The sequence below is a fragment of the Echiichthys vipera genome, assembly GCF_963691815.1.
Source record: "Echiichthys vipera genome assembly, chromosome: 4".
Lineage (NCBI taxonomy): Eukaryota > Metazoa > Chordata > Actinopteri > Perciformes > Trachinidae > Echiichthys > Echiichthys vipera.
In genome coordinates, this window is record NC_139829.1 from 11469826 (window position 1) to 11486057 (window position 16232).

The 16232-nt window shown below is 38.9% G+C and overlaps 1 protein-coding gene across 1 annotated transcript; it reads right to left on the reverse strand.

The window, feature by feature from the left end:
- Window positions 1-230: 230 nt before the first annotated feature.
- On the reverse strand, window positions 231-8705 carry LOC310946448 (prostaglandin G/H synthase 1-like; the record flags this gene model as incomplete). Its single annotated transcript, XM_083912913.1, has 11 exons — window positions 8590-8705; window positions 8421-8498; window positions 6714-6830; window positions 5922-6062; window positions 5237-5380; window positions 4985-5166; window positions 4783-4866; window positions 3576-3822; window positions 3147-3433; window positions 1369-1516; window positions 231-580 (listed from the first exon to the last, which is right to left on the reverse strand). The coding sequence occupies exons 1-11, from the start codon at window positions 8594-8596 to the stop codon at window positions 231-233; spliced, it is 1785 nt and encodes a 594-aa protein (XP_083769039.1). The 5' UTR covers window positions 8597-8705.
- Between the last annotated feature and the right edge of the window lie 7527 nt (window positions 8706-16232).

The following is a 16232-nucleotide window of genomic DNA, read 5'->3' on the forward strand; positions in this document are numbered from 1 at the left end:
CTATTTGACATACAGAGAATTCATTTTCTTCTTTGTACAAATCATTTTACAGTTTTACAGTATTTTCTTTAGTCTAGTGATGTAATACCTTCATATCTCCTACAGTCAGTATAGAAATAAATTGATGATGAATGATATAACCTACCTAACCTTGTAAAGTGCCCTGAGATAACTTTTTTTATGATTTGGCACTATAAATAAAATTGAATTGAATTGAATTGATATATTTATTAAAGTTCAGTAGAAGGTTTCCTTGGATTTGCCTCCTCATCATTTCGTGGAACATGGAAGTCCACGTATGGACACCACTTGGTGTTGAGGCACACCAGTTTCTTCAAAGTGGAAGTTTTGATGATATTGAAGCCTGTTTCTCCCCCAAAGGTGCTGGGCTTCCAGTACTCAGGCGAGCAGATGGGGTTTCCCAGCAGGCCTTTCAAAGAGAACGGAGCACCCATCTCCACCATACTCTCCCCAAAGATGCTGTTAGGCCGTGTTTTCTCCAGCAGGACGCCAGGGTAGAGCTCCAGAGCATCTATATCACCATAGAGTTCCTCTAAACCTCTGGCCATCTCTGTGTCATCTGTTTCAAGAAGAGAAACAGCTGTTTATTAACTCAGATGCTGCTAATTATACCCTTTCTGTTTCACCATAGACGGTATGTGTCACACAGTGATTTTTCAGTAAATGTGGTTTTCCTTTAAAGGACTGTTGAATTGTGAAATATGCTATATGAATAAGCTCGTCTATAACTAAATCAGCCTCTGCCATACTTTTTTTCATACTTGCATAATCAAATATTAGCATGCTAACAATCTAAACTAAGATGGTAAACATGGAAAACATCAACATGTTAGCACACATTGTGAGTTTGTCTGCATGCTGAAGCTAGCATTTAGCTCAAACGCCACTGTGCCAAAGCACTTCAGAGTGTGTTTCAAAAATTATGTGAAATAGTTGAAGGAACTTTTTGCAACAGTTTTCAAGATAAAAGAAAAAGTGTATTAAGTTATAAACTGTGCTAAAAAAAAATATGCTGCTTATATCAGATACAAAATTATGTTATTGTTTACTTAATTCAATATGTTAGCCAAGTTCATGAGTTTTCTCCACAGATGTGAAGAAATACAGGCATGTGCAAAGAGTTACCAGAAAAGCTAACTGCATCAAATAAATACATTTATTTATTAAATATAATCATATTAATGATGTTATTTTTAACCTGAATCATTCTACATCAAACTAATGTCAAATGTACAAGTGCTGTATTATGCAATATACATATGAAAGAGATTCTTTTATTTTTTTAAAGGAGAGAATGCAACAAAGTTTCAGAAGTTACAGTATAGTTTCAATGTTATCCCTGCTTACCAGTAAATTCATAAAAAGAGGTATATGGCTTTAGGTTAAACTTCTTCCTGTATTCATTAAAGGGCTGCACACGTGTTGCTCGGGACTCTCTGATGACCATCTCTGCCACTCTGAGCACTACTGCATGAGAGTTTTGACCTCCACCTATCTGAAGCACAGACAAACAAGTTACTACACTGTTATGTTCATTAACTGTTAATAGTGATACCAAACTTGCTTGGCAGGAAACAACACATCTTAACCCTCAGCAAACAGAAATAAAGTGTTGCATGCACAAAGATGCGGAAAGATACATGTGAAAATTATCTCTCTTTTGATTTTAGGAAGTGATTGTGAGGGGAAGTCCGCTCAAATGTATTTGTCCTGTTCTATATTTCACCATCAACGGCCAGCATCGAACATCTTTTATACATCCCTGAGCAGAAAGTTAGAGCAGAGGAGTCATATAAATGTTTACTAGTATAATATGCTTGTTCTTTATTTAGAGGTTTGTATAGCATTTTTATGTCCATAATCTTAAAGACGAGCTACTCAATGTCATGGCAATGGCATGATGATATCAGTTCTAGGATACTTCTATTGAAAAAGATTTGAATATAGAGGTTTAAAGCGTTTACCAATGAGGTTATAGAAGACAGATTATAGTAAAAGAACACACTCACAGCATTTCCTTTCGTTTAATTATCTATCTACTGTGATAAATGTCAGCCTGACCTGAAAAATTAACATTTCTATTGAGTCATCCACCTATACTTTTTTAAGTGTTGAATATTATTTTAGCAGTCATTTGAATCACATCAAGTCATAAACTTTTAGTGTGGAAGTATCAAGATCCTGCAATTTCTAAATACTCCAGGCCATTACACATACAAAGCGCTACATTCAAAATCCTTCTTAAGTGTACTTAAAGTATCAAAAGTACTGCAGCTGCAGAAAATTACTTAGCTGCAGTAGCTCAGCTGATAGGTGACTCGACTGGGAACCGTAGAGTCGCTGGTTCGTCCCTGTTTGGACGATTAATGAAGTGGAATGGTGGCTTGAGAGGTGCCAGTTCATTCAACGAGGTACTGTTGAGAAAAGCACCGAGCAAAGCACCAGACCCCCAACTGTGATCCATTTGGCCGCCCCCTCGCTCTGACATCTCTCCATTAATTTGCATGTATATAGGTCCTGTTTGTGCATGTGTGTGTATTTCGGGCTTGTGTATGTTTAGCATGAATAATATAATAACATTGAAAAATTTTAATTTCCCCTTGCATCCCGGAATAAAGGAATTTTTCTTCTTCTGGACGAGGTGGAGATAACTACTTTATATGCAGCTGGATTGTTTAATTGATTTGGTTCTCAACCTTGGGGTCTGGCCCCTCCAAAGGGTGAGATGATGAAAAAAATAAAACCAAGTTCTGCTTCTTCTTTTTTTTTCTTTTTTTTACCTCTCTTAAAACAGTTTTATAAATGAACCAGGAAACTACTGGTTACAAACATTTTGTAAGATAACATGTGTTTTTATGTAAATTATTAGTTAGAAGTACCTACATAGTAACCATAGCTGACAGATAAATGTAGTTGAGGAAAAAAGAACAATATTTGAAATTTTGTTTAAGAAGTATAAAGTAACATTAAAAGTAAATACTCAAATGGAATGACCCCAAATGTGTACTTAAGTACAGTTCTCGACCACTGTTAACTTCACATCTAAAAAAGCAACTACACTAACAAAACTAGTTACACATGTACCACTAATTCTTGTACACAATCAAAAGTTGATACTTATCTACCTGTCCTGCAGGCTGTCGAGAGAAGGCTTCCACCAGTTTCTCCACCCCATAGTGCATGACGAGGGAGGTGTTGTAAATAAACTGGGAGTAGGGGATTTCATCTCCATCAATGAGGAAGCTGTCAGGCATCAGCGGGTGCCAGTGGTAGAGGTGGTTGAACTCCAGGGCGATGCGGTTGCTGTACTGGAAACGTGCATTGAAGAGCAGGGTGGGATCAAACTTCAGGTCAAGCAGGTAACCACTCAGCTGCTGCACATACTCCTCGATTATAATGTTGATGATCTCTCCTGGGGGACAACAACAAAAATGTCATCACTTTATGCCACGTGGGAACCACATAAAATCAACCAATAAAAACTATTAAAGAAGCTTGAAGAAGAAAAACTTATTTTGAATTTATCTGTAAACATATGCTCCTGAGGTTCTCACCAATGATGATGAGTCTGGAAGTCTGGAAAAGCTGCTCATCGTCCCAGGTGGGATGTTCTTCCTTCAGGATGTCACAGACCCTGTTGTGTTCCCTCAGCCATATGGTAGCGTACATGGTGAGGCCAGGCAGGAGGCCAAATAACTCCTGACCAATAACCAGGCGCTTCTCTGGAGGGAAGTTTTCAGGATACTGCATGTGCACAGGGGCATCAGATACAGTAGGAGGATACATCTCACCATTTACTATCTGGAAACAGAATTAGTAATCCACATGTGAGAGAAGTATTTTGAAGGTTTGATTCTGAGCCATTAAAACTTTTGAATAAAGTGTTTCCATCTGTTACCATGCTGGTGGTAAAAGTACCTCAGTACAGACTCCCTTTATTTATGACACAACATCCTCAAGCAGAGTGGATTTTAGATAAAGATGGTTTGAGAGGGTTCCCTCTCAAACCCTGATCACAAGCAGGTCAAAGGCACGATAATAGACAGTCTATTATCGTGCTGTATCGTATTGTTTTGTATTGTTTCTCTTTAACCACTCTATCACTGTCACAGCTATCTGGCAAATGTATATCATTCTCGAAATTATCTTATTGTCAGAGGTGATCTCACTCTGACTCTCTCAGGCTACAACCCCTTAGACGTGCAAGATACAGCTCTTGGAGGTTTATAAAATACCACAATACCAAACTGATATTTCAAAGATTAATCAAGTTAATGGTTTTGTTTGAGAGATAGGTTAAGTAAAAGTTGGCACTATACCAATTGAAAATCATAATTTAGAGGAGTAGTTTGACATATTAGTAAATATGCTAATTCTCTTTTTTGTTGAGTTAAACGAGAAGATTGATACATCTATGGTTAATATGAAGCTAGAGCCAGAAACAACTAGATAGCTTAGCAATAGAAGAAAGGTAACCTCTAAAACTCACTTACATAAATTTATTTCTTCTGTACGCTAACACCTTTTAGCTAGCCACCTAAGCTAACCAGCTGTTCACAATGAAAGGATGGCACTTTTAAGATCGTAACAATTTGGCAATTTTTTAAGAATTAGCATAGCTTTCAGAGACAGAGCTGGGCTAACTATTTCCAGGCCTTTATGCTACGCTAGGCTAACCAGTTGCAGGTTTTTGCTACATAATGACATCAATCTTCTCATCGAATGGCAAAAAAACAAAATGGCGAGTTATTTCTTTATGACCTGATATTTCAGCTTTCCATCTTTATGAAGCCGGAGCTGAAGCTGTCGCATCAGGTTGTCTCCATAGATATTACCCGCATCTACCTGGTGAGAGAAAAATATATACAGTAACTAAGTAAAAGTCAAAAACATTCCCAACCAACAAATCATGAAAGAGACATGTGTTTGATTCAGCTGAACACAGAATTGCTGTATTTCTCACCCCATGTCCTAAAGCCTTGGTGAAGCCACCTTTAACTTCCTGGTCTGTCTTGAAAAACTGGTGAGTGAAGTGCTGGGCCATGAAGGCAAACATCAGATTGGTTCCCTGAGGGTCTGGCCTAAATTTCTTTCTCCTAAAAAACCTCTCGGCCAACTCTTTGGCATCAGGAAGATCTGGTTTACCTGTAGGGAAGGTAACATTAAAGATTTATTCTGCAACACAGTCATCTGCACGCAGCTGTGCAGGTCTCACCTTTAGTTCCCATCGGCAAAGGACAGTCTTCGGGTACAGGTGGGAGGAGACGGGTGTAGTAGGAGATGTTATAGTAGGACTCCCAGCTGAGGTATCCATATTTGGTATTGTAGGTTGGAGGGCTCGGAATGAGGTCGCTTCTGACTTTGAGAGGATGTGACAATATGTAGTTTACAACAAATGCATTTTTTGTATTTTTCCCATGTTTGCTGGTAGAGTGGATGAACCACCATGTTTAAACATCTAATTAATTTACTAATGGTTATTTGGATTTAAGGGATAAGGCTGATGTATCTTTTTGTCAACAAATCCCATTAAAAGACCAAAACCAACAATAAATTGATCCAGAAGCATGCTAATAGTTACAAAGCCTGCACACCAAATGTGTGTTAACCAACAGCTTCCACAGACATGCACCATTCATTTTTGATTGAGCTAAAAAAAAAAAAACTAAAGTGATTTGAGAAATCATTTAGGCTTCTTTGATTCTTAGATTGCTTGCATGACCGCTTGTTCTTAACTCAGTTCCTTTTTTGTGGGTTCAAACAGAGAACAAGGTAACAGAAAATGATTAGCTGCAAGCAAGTTTTGTTGATTTTAATCTCCTGTGGTCTGTTTGATTTTTTCACCGAGTGAGCTGTTTGGCGGTTGCAGTTTTTTTTTTACTTTGAACCCTTTCACCTACCCGTCAGCACTAATCTCATCAATGTGTCTCTGAGGAAAGAGCTGTTTACGAGGTCCCATAACCACTGGAAGTGGGTGAGGATGTAATGAACCGTCGTAGGGGGGGGCTTCAGCATGAGACGAACTCTGGTCCAGAACTCCGCTACACACAAAGATAATAAATAAATATTGTTTTTATCACGTATAATAAAATCAGTCTTTGTAAGGGGTTGTGATTCATGTAAATAAATCTTTGGACTTTATGTATGAATTATTAATGATTATGTTAAGAATTATAACTGCAGATTACTGATTATTTTTTTAAGTGACAAACCTGTGACCCTTAATTTATAACCTTTTTACATCTAATTTTGAAATTACATATCAATGATTCACCAGCTGGGGATATTTCTCCCAACTTAGCTACTCAAAAGTTGTTCATATTAATAGTTAATAATGGCTTATAGCTGATGTACAAAGCAGTGGTAAGTGTAAACAATGTATGCGTAGAATGTTTTCAGAGTTAATAAAGCCATAAGTTCAACTTAAACCTCAACTTGCCAGTGAGTACTTTGTTTTGCCTCTTTCTTTGAAAAGTTACAGAATTCTTTTTCCATTACCACAAGCAGAAAAATTAACCTTGGGGTATAAAACATATCTGAGAATTGGTTTTCTCATAGCTCATTGCCCCAAAGTCACATTAAAATGGCAATGGAGCAAGAGGGACACTTGGGAAGTTTACCACACTTTCACTGTGACTTTTGAATGAACCCACCCCCAGGTGTCGACATGTAGATTTATGTGGAAAACTCACGAAAGGTGCAGTTGTCTCCATTGAAGCCAGTGCGAGTGCAGTCACATTCGTAGCTGGCTACACCAAATCTCACACACACTCCTGAGTTCTGACAAGGGTAGTAACAACAGGGATTCACTGCAAACGAGGAAAAAGAAAGAAAATATTTTAGAATTGGATAGATAGACACTGAAACCAAAGAACTGCCTGTTAAATTAGTTTATAATTGTGTAATTGTATGTTTGTTAGGGGTGGGACAAAAAATCAATACAGCAATATATCGTATCGTATCCCTTCCTGTTGTGATACATTATTGAAACACTGGCACACTGTGTGTGTGTGTGTGTGTGTGTGTGTGTGTGTGTGTGTGTGTGTGTGTGTGTGTGTGTGTGTGTGTGTGTGTGTGTGTAAAACAGGCACTAACCGAAGAGACTAGATTCAATTCAGTTTGTTGTACATTGTGTTTCTTTGTTAGGGTTTTCTTTTTGCAGCTTTTTTTCTATCAGTTGCACAGATATTGTGATATATCATAGATGGTTGTCTTGCAATTTATCGAGTGTCGCAAAATTATTCTATGATTCCCACCCTTCTTGTTTTTGTATGTGCTGATACATACATGTCCCATTACATTTTACCCTATAAAGCCAAAAACAACCATAAACATGTATTAGCTCACGTTGCCACCAGGGCTATCTGTCACTCTGTCATTCCTTCACAGGAACTGGAGGAATTAGGATTTCATTGCTTCAGAGTTGCTGCTGACATTCAAACCTTCCCAACCATCAGCACTGTATGCCGCTTCCTGTCCCTCCCTTCATATTTGCAGAAGTTCATTGAGATAATGAGACACTGCAGCTATTTCTTCCTCATGAGCCACGAATGAGAGAATAGATAAGCATGTTCGGCCTACTGTACTCTACATGAACAAATACATTTAGGTTTCTAAAAAGGAGAAAGTGTGCACAAGTTGTTTCAATAAAGTGTTTACGTTGTGCAGGCTTAACTCCACCAGTCTTTAAAGTGCATGACAGAATCAATGAAATATGCTCCAGTATCCTGTACTTGGTATTTCTCTTCTTTTTTTTACCACATGGTCTGTCTACTTATATTTTACTCAGTCTGTCCCTCTATCCCCGTCTCCTCTGATCATTTACTTCACAATTCCCGAGGTTGCTGCATTGCCGTTCCTCCTCCATCTACCAGATGCCCCCAGCATCTCCCACCTGTCGCTGTCCCTCACATCCTCACCTGTTTCCACTTCCTTCCTTTCCAGCCCTGCGTTGCTTTCCCTTAATCTTGTAAGCGTATTTATCTTTGCTTCAATATATTAATGAACTGTTCTTGTGGATTATCTGCATTTGACTCTTTCCCTGCTGAACTACATAAATATAATATATTATAATATAATAAATATATCAGGGGTCAACAGAAGCATGCAGAAGTCATACTTCAGGTCTCAGAAACTGTGACCCACTGAGCTTGGAAATTTAACAAATATATGCAAGATACCTATTTTAAAACAGAGAGATGTTATAGTAATCGCACCACTGCAACAGCAAATGCAAGGTCACAGAATATGGTATAACATTCATTTCAGTTTTGTGCTTTAAGGTTAATAAAAGAAAGAAATGATGTATCATCATTAAAATCAGTATTATTATAATAACTACAACCTCAAACCAATTTATCGAATCAGTCTAAACAATAAAGACGTGTTGTGATGCCTACCAACACTTGAGTCACCATCACACGATGAGCTCTCCAGCAGCAACAGGTTGATAAACCAGATGGAGAAGATGCTAAACACTGTAAAAGGTAATACCAGTTTAATATTATCTTAGTGCAAAATACTAAAATTCAGTCAGAAAGTGTTTGAATAAATAATTTGAGCTCTCACCTTTCATGATTCCCACACATGGATCGTTCTGTGTGAGCCTAAATTCAAATTAGAGTTGTCTAAAAATGTTGGTTTATAGAAAGTAATTGGAGAGACACCAGTTGGATTCTCTCTGCATTACATAGGCCTACTGATATGATCTTACTGGCTTTATAATATATATAGAATGGGCGGTGACTGTTTCCTCTACTTCCTCCATTTAGTCTGCAATAGATTTTAAAGAAAGCCTGCTGCTGACTGGCACCGGGTCATTTGGATTTCATCATTTTTAAGCAGAACTGGTGAGCAAAGTGTTCGCAGGATTGTGTTTGTACTCATCTAGTGTATTAAAAGTTCTGTCTTCAAATGATGCACGTTATTGGTTCTTATGTGTCATTCAGATCATTGCAGTGAAATAAAACATGCAGTGCTCTATCTCCACCTGCTGGCAAACTAATACAACAGCCAGGCCTTACTTGGTTAGAATAAGACCAATCAATTCTCAAATTTAGTTTGGTAACTGAATTTCACAACTGATCTTCACATATGTCCATATCAAATATCCCAGTAACCCTAAATGATCTTGTGTACTGAGCAGTCACATTACAATGTCTGTATTTGCAAGATAATCAACTTATCGTCTTTATTTAACAGTGGATTTTTCAGGTGCATCCTGCAAAACTGATCTTGGTTTTGCAAAGGTAAAAAACTGAAAAGAGAGGACTGGAGTACACTGATTAATTTTCATCCTTTAAACAGATTAACTTTCCACACTACTGTGTCTCCATCAGAGTCAAATAGAGACAAACATATTTAGTCAACTTACAACAGGTAGATGCAATTCTTTTTGCACTTTATATATACTTAATTTGAAGAGATATGTGTTTTTTTTGGTTCTGGTGTGATTGCACTGTGGCACTTGTTGATTTACCATCCAATAGACTATTTGACCAATTATGCAATGAGGATTGCTCACCTGGTTGGGGCCCTTCTGTGTGGAGTTTGCATGTCCTCCCTGTGTCTGCATGGGTTTTCTCCGGGTTCTCCGGCTTCCTCCCATAGTCCAAAGACATGAACATGTTAGGTAAATTGGTGACTCTTAATTGCCCATAGGTGTGAATGGTTGTCTGTCTCTGTTTGTCTCTATGTGTCCTGCGATAGACTGGCGTCCTGTCCAGGGTGTTGAATTTGCTGGCTTAACAGTGTAATTCAGTGTAGAATAAACATCACATGACATGGTTTAGGTATAATAATCCATGAACAGAGAATAAAACCTGCACCAAAAGGTCGATTAAGTTGGTGTTCTTGAGCTTTTGATAAAACCAAATAATCTTTCACAGCCGGTTTTCTTAATTGTCAAGGTATCGTAGATACTCAAGTATCGATTTTACTGATTTAGGACATCTTTTGCCAGTTATCTTAAACATATAGATTGACATTTAATTCTTGACCATTATTGATACTTAAATTCAGTTTAGGTTGTCGTTGGTGGATGGATCCCTAAAAATGGCTGTGCTAGGGCCACAGGCACAAAGCTCTGTATAGATCCACAACTAAAACTGTGTGCGTACAAGGACAGAAATATGTATACACATTATTTTCATCTGTTTTACAAAGCCACACTTAGGCCTACGCCTCATCCTGTCTTATAAATCCCAATCACTGTGGAGCTGGCCCCACTTGCGCAAGCCTCATTTCCACAGCCACAGTTTGCCATGAGTGGATGTAAAAATGCCTTAAACTCTGTTTGCATTTCAAAGGTCATGTGCTCCTCCCCCACTCGTTAGACCTGTCAATTAGAAATATGGAAAAGAAAATGCAATTTCAACAACTGTGTCACAGCAGCAAGTTTCTCCAACCAACGGCCCACTGTCATTACGCACGGCTGTGACTATTTAGGCCTATTTTGTGGCTGTACCGCTAATTCAACACAAACCATCATTGCTGTAAAATCTGGATCATCATTATTAAACAGTAGAAGGATGATCACTGATTCAATTAAGAGCTCATTCACGTTGGAACAGACTACGAAGTGCTTCAGAATCAAATGAAACAATCATTAACAGGGAGAAAACGTCTCAAATGTAAATAAAATGCAGTAATTTATCAGTCGTAAATAATTTAAATTTATAAATACACCTTTGATTGATGTTTTACAGAACGCTGTGTAGCCTGAAAACATAATTACATGACCAGTGCAATTGGCAAATGACCTAAAAACATTAACGTCTCTCAACACCATGTGTACGCCTGGATTGAAGTAGGCCTACGTGAGGTGCACACATTACCATTGCTCCTTCTTCATTTATAAATAGCTGTTTATATGTGGGGAAAGGCCTACGCATGGTTTCAGTGAGTACGCATAATTTATGCATCTGGCCCCTTCATGAGTTGGAATGGAGTGTAGCTGTGGTGCGGTCTGAGTAGCGTCTTCAGGAAACTAGCTGTGTGGCGTGCAGTCAGTGCCATCACACACAGCCAACCATCTATCACATGAATAGCCTTATACAGTAAAAGACAAAGTAAAAAGAAAAGAAAAGAAAAGGAGAAAACACAGGAACCCTTACTCATAACAATATTCTTACTGAGGCAGAGAAACACACCTGCAGTTGCCGGCAGTCCATCGCAGGAATTATAACAGAGATTCTGACACTCGTGGGAAATTGTTCATAGTTTTTCTGATTTGTGGGAATGTGGGGGAAAGACACAGGAACAAAGAGGCTGTCTTCTTTTTAAAATGAACCAAACAACGCATTTGATTTGCCAGGTTCTGATCTTTGATACCTTCCCATGGAGACATTATCCGAGCCAAACCTATGTAAGATTGTTGCCTGTTGAAGTAATTTCCTGCATACTGTAGCAATTTTAGGACTAGCTTGTCCACATGGAGTCAAAGCTTGACCAAAACATGTTCAGCGAATCATTATAAAACTCTGCAGACCTCAGCTCTCTCTAATGTCACTGAAAGGGTTTTCTTTTCAACAAATATAAATTATTCATTTTGTTCATATTTCTTCTATAGATCTAATGAGATACATAAGTATGTAATTCCTGATTAAACATCAGCTGATCTGCAGCAGTGAGATGGTTTCTCTTCTACTGGAAGTGTGTCGTAGTTTACATACAAACTATATGAGCTCAGCTTCTCCTCACTTTGACATCACATTGTGTGCAGCCCTGAGGCTTTAAGACAAGGAGACGGTCCAGCTGGTCCTAAGCCCCTAAAACTATACTGGATGCTTTGTCATTTTCCTCCAACAGACTCAACAACAACAGAAATACATGTTGCTTTTTTTTTTGTGTGATCCTTGATGTTCCTTTAATTGGTGTTAATTAAAAATAAATGTAGCTAAATTAAAGACATTTTTTTTAGAGTTTGTAAGTCAATATTGAGGTTTAGATGCAGATGTGGTACATATGCGTTTGGGTACAGTGGAAATTTGTTAAGTTATTGTAAATTAAGTGCACATGAGCATATTTAACAAAGACTAATCGTGACTTTCTTCTCCTCATTCACTGTTCGTACATAAAACTACATAAACTAATACACTGTAATTTGTTTGTAAATCCCATATTTATTACTGTAGAACTTACATACAGAGCAAGAAAGGAAATCAGGTAGTATAAAAGCACTAAATACAGAGTTTGGGTGGTGGATGGTCCCAAAACACGACTTTCACCTGTGGGGGACCGGTATTTGTGTCCTGGAAGTACTGAGCCAAACCACAACCTTTTTTTTAATTCTTACCAAGTCATTATGGTGCCTAAGCTTAAGCGTTAGAGTCAGCTACCAGTCTCCATTCCAGTGTTAAACAGAAGTAGTCATAATAATCATATTGTGTAAGATATGAAACAAACCTGTTGAGAATCATTTGACTTTTGACAAATGTGTTTTACTTGTGTGTTCTGTAATTCAATGTGATTACATCAGTAGGTGTTTATCTGAATTTGTTTATCTGATCAATCTGGTGTATAGTCCTGAAGTTTCACAGTTGACTGTATGTCCGTACGTCACTTTTAAATGAACTTTCAGTAGGCTATACCAACCAACCAACCCTCTGCACTTTCACACTGTATTTGAATTGCATTCTGTTTCCTAGACATGATTGATATGAAAAAGAATGAGAGGCATCAGGAACTAATTATAAAATCATCATCGCCCGCCTTAAAGGAACCTAAAAAGGAGGATCTGCGTGGGGCTCGTAGACGTGCTGCTGGTTGCCATGGTGCTGTTGGCTCAGGCTGCAGGCCGCGGCTCGCTGCTTCCTATAGCACTCCTGGTAATTGAGATCAGATGCTCCTCCAACTGGAACCTGGACTGGGAATAACCTGGAAGCATTTATTTTATGGAGAAGATGTTTAGTTAAGCTATGGTCCCGCTCTAAATGAGCCTCGGCCCAGCTCTGGTGATGAATACGACTGGTGAAAGCACTGAAGGCTGGTTCCTGACTTCTTCCTTCCCCCCTGGATCGGATTACAGATTAGCAGACTTCCTGTCCAGTTGTGGAACAAGCCGACCCAAGTGACGGAGAGGCGATAGACGTATAGGCAAGGGCATCATGTATTATCTCATCTGGGGTTTCTGACAGAGCCACACAGCGGTGGGTCCTAAAACAGCCAAACGGGAATCATTTGTTAAACCTGTAGGAAGAAGCAGCTAATTGTAAAGGAAGACAGACCTCTGGAGCGAGCTGGTGGTCCAGCTCAGGCAGTGGTAGAAAGTAACTTTTACTCAACTGCACTTAAAGCTGCGCTCAGGATGCTCGTACTATAGAAAATAGCACACACACATCATAGTTCTGGTCAAAGAGAAGAAACAAAGGAAGGAAGGCAGCAAAGTCTCCCATTAACTGTGAGTGATTGCACCTGAAGGGCGGGCGGTTCATTTCCATGCAGGACTGTTTGGTTTATCCACCCTGTGTTTGGTTTATCTCAGGTGTGGTTAAGTGGTCTCTGTAACAGTCACTAATGTTGCAGCTACTGTTCACTACTTTATGTACTGCTGGGTGGTTGAATCCATACAAATAGATAATAGCTTATTAGTTGAATATATTTAGGACCCAAGCACTGTCGACAGCGGCTGCCAGGCAAAGACACTATGGGATTTGCTTTGTTTCTTGTTCTTCTTCCTTTTCACAATGAATTCCCTTTGGGGGGGCTTTATCATATTATTCCATTTTAAATGTTATGGCTATTTTCCAGCATTTGCATGTATCATACTTTAATGAACTCCTCCTAGAGATTTAACCCGACTGACTTCTAATTACATCACTATCATCTTAAGATGCATTGTTTTAATGTGGTGCATCAAATATGGAGATGTTTCTTCTTCCCTAGCAAAAGTTATAGAGGGACACATTCTTTTAGGCTGTATTTTCTGAAATTTTCAGTCTGCCACAAAATGTATCCCCACCCTAAAACACAAAGATGATGTCCTACCATCAACATTTCACACATATTTCAGATCACAACTAGTAATGTTGGAAAATAATACAAAGTTTCGTTTTTTTCTAGCAAAAGTTATAGGGGGACACATATTCTTTCAGGCTGTACTTTCTGACATTTTCAGTCTGCTAGAAAATGTATCCCCACTTTAATCCAAAATACTGTAGGTTATTAGGTTGATATCAGTCACTCTTTCCACATATTGTACTGTGATCTGGGTTTAGGGTTCAAAGTCTGCAGACTTTCTTCACGTCATGCTACAAATGATCTGAGATCTGAGGGAGGAGCCCGACTTGGAGTCACTCATCAGCTGTCCCCTCACTGTAATGTAATCACTCTGCACACACAACATCTTAAGTGTTCATGGTTTAAAGCGCATATGGTCCAGCTCTCAAAAATTAAGCATGCACGTATCACATAGCTGAGTATCCATCCATGTGTCACTTGACCAGAAGGTACCATCACCTGAAAATGAATAAATTCGAAATGTGCCACTACGTGCACTCTGCTTTATCGCACACACTCCTGCTGAAAGACCAGGGTTACTCTTATGAAAACAAACAGGGAGGGAGTCCTGGTTGTGCTCCAGGTTATAGATCCTTTCCAGCACTCTTGGCTAAAACACCCCTCTGTTTCCTGTCCCACCTTCAATGATCAGAGTGTGAGCGTGCCCGGCACCAGCCACCTCTACTTGACACAGCTCAACTCTGCCGTTCTACGCTCGGAGCTGCTAGGATCAACCGGGCGGCAGGATATTGCAGTTGGCATCAAACTAAACACACAATGCGTCCTGCACAAGTAATCTCCACATCTGAGCCTATTTGATGTGACAGTTAAAACACTTGAACTTAGAGCTGGCTGGTCATAGGGGGGAGGAGGTTAGGTGGTGCCCTGTGTGGGGTGTGTACTGACCTAAAGAGTTTTCCGTGATTAGGAGCCCCGTTCACCTCCGATTGCTCCGGGTCACTGCAGGTGAGTGCGAGTGGTCGGAAGGAGGTAATTTTCCTTCTGGAGCTGGTTGCCTGATTGGGTAAGTAGCTGATCTTTGACACTGACCCGAGTCTTCAAACATATCTAGAGCTGAGGTAAAGAACTGGATCGTGATCAGAGACAAGACTCGGGCCAGATAAAATCACCCAGAGCTGTAACCGTGTGTCTATTATTGTCATATTTCTGGAGTAACATAGTGTGAATTATTGTACGTAAAGGGTCCTGAATGAAGTATACTATACTTGCATATTACCTTTTCTACTTCTATTTCTGTCCTCTGTTATTAATTAGTTCCATAACTAACTGCCAATGAGAAAAATAAACCTGTCTCTCAACTTCCCTCACACAGATCCCTCATCTTCAAAAAATAAATGTGCTGCTACAAGAAATTCTCTTCTGGGTGGTTCAGAGTTACTTTTAAGGAGGTCAGAGGTCAGAGATCACGAAACTGGAAGAGGTTCAAGATCTCGCTAATGGAATTTCCAACTTATTTTTTTCTTGCAAGCAGTAGCCTACTGAGAAACAGATTGACAAAAGAAAGATCAAAATCAAAGCAGCAGAATTGACTTTTAGTCTGAACTCCACACCCTAACAATCTTTCTGTAGTAAATTTGAAGCCAAAACTGAGGTGACTCTGGCGATATCTGTAAGGTTATTTTCTCAGGATTTAAAAAGCTCCTACTCAGTTATAGAAGACAATATAAAACTATTATCGTAGGTTGAGTAGAACTCATCACCCTACCCAGTTCCCTCAAGAGGCGTTGCCTTTTGCCAGGCCTCCATTTAAAATAAGAATTTGTTCTTAATGACTTTTCTGTTTAAATAAAGGTTTAAAAAGGACAAGGAAACTGGACTTTATGCAGGCTGTCCTCGTTCACTTTAATTATAAATGTATGAAAAGCAATGCACTGTAATTTGTATGTAATCCATGTATTTATTAATGTAAAAAATAAGTCAGAAGAAAAAGAACAAAAGGTGAAGCAGGTTAAAAGTGGCAAATTCTGAATAGAAAGTCAGGGTTGTGGATGGTCCCCAAACACATTCAGCCAGGGGACCGCTGTTTGAGTCCTGGAAGTACCAAGCCAAACCATAGCCTTTCTTTCTAATCTTAAACAATTTGTTGGATGCCTTAACTTAAGAGGTTATGTTACAGTATTTTTGGTTCCTCAATGTACTTTCATTAAAATAAAAGTTATGTACAACAATTCATATGAAATTTGACGCTCTAT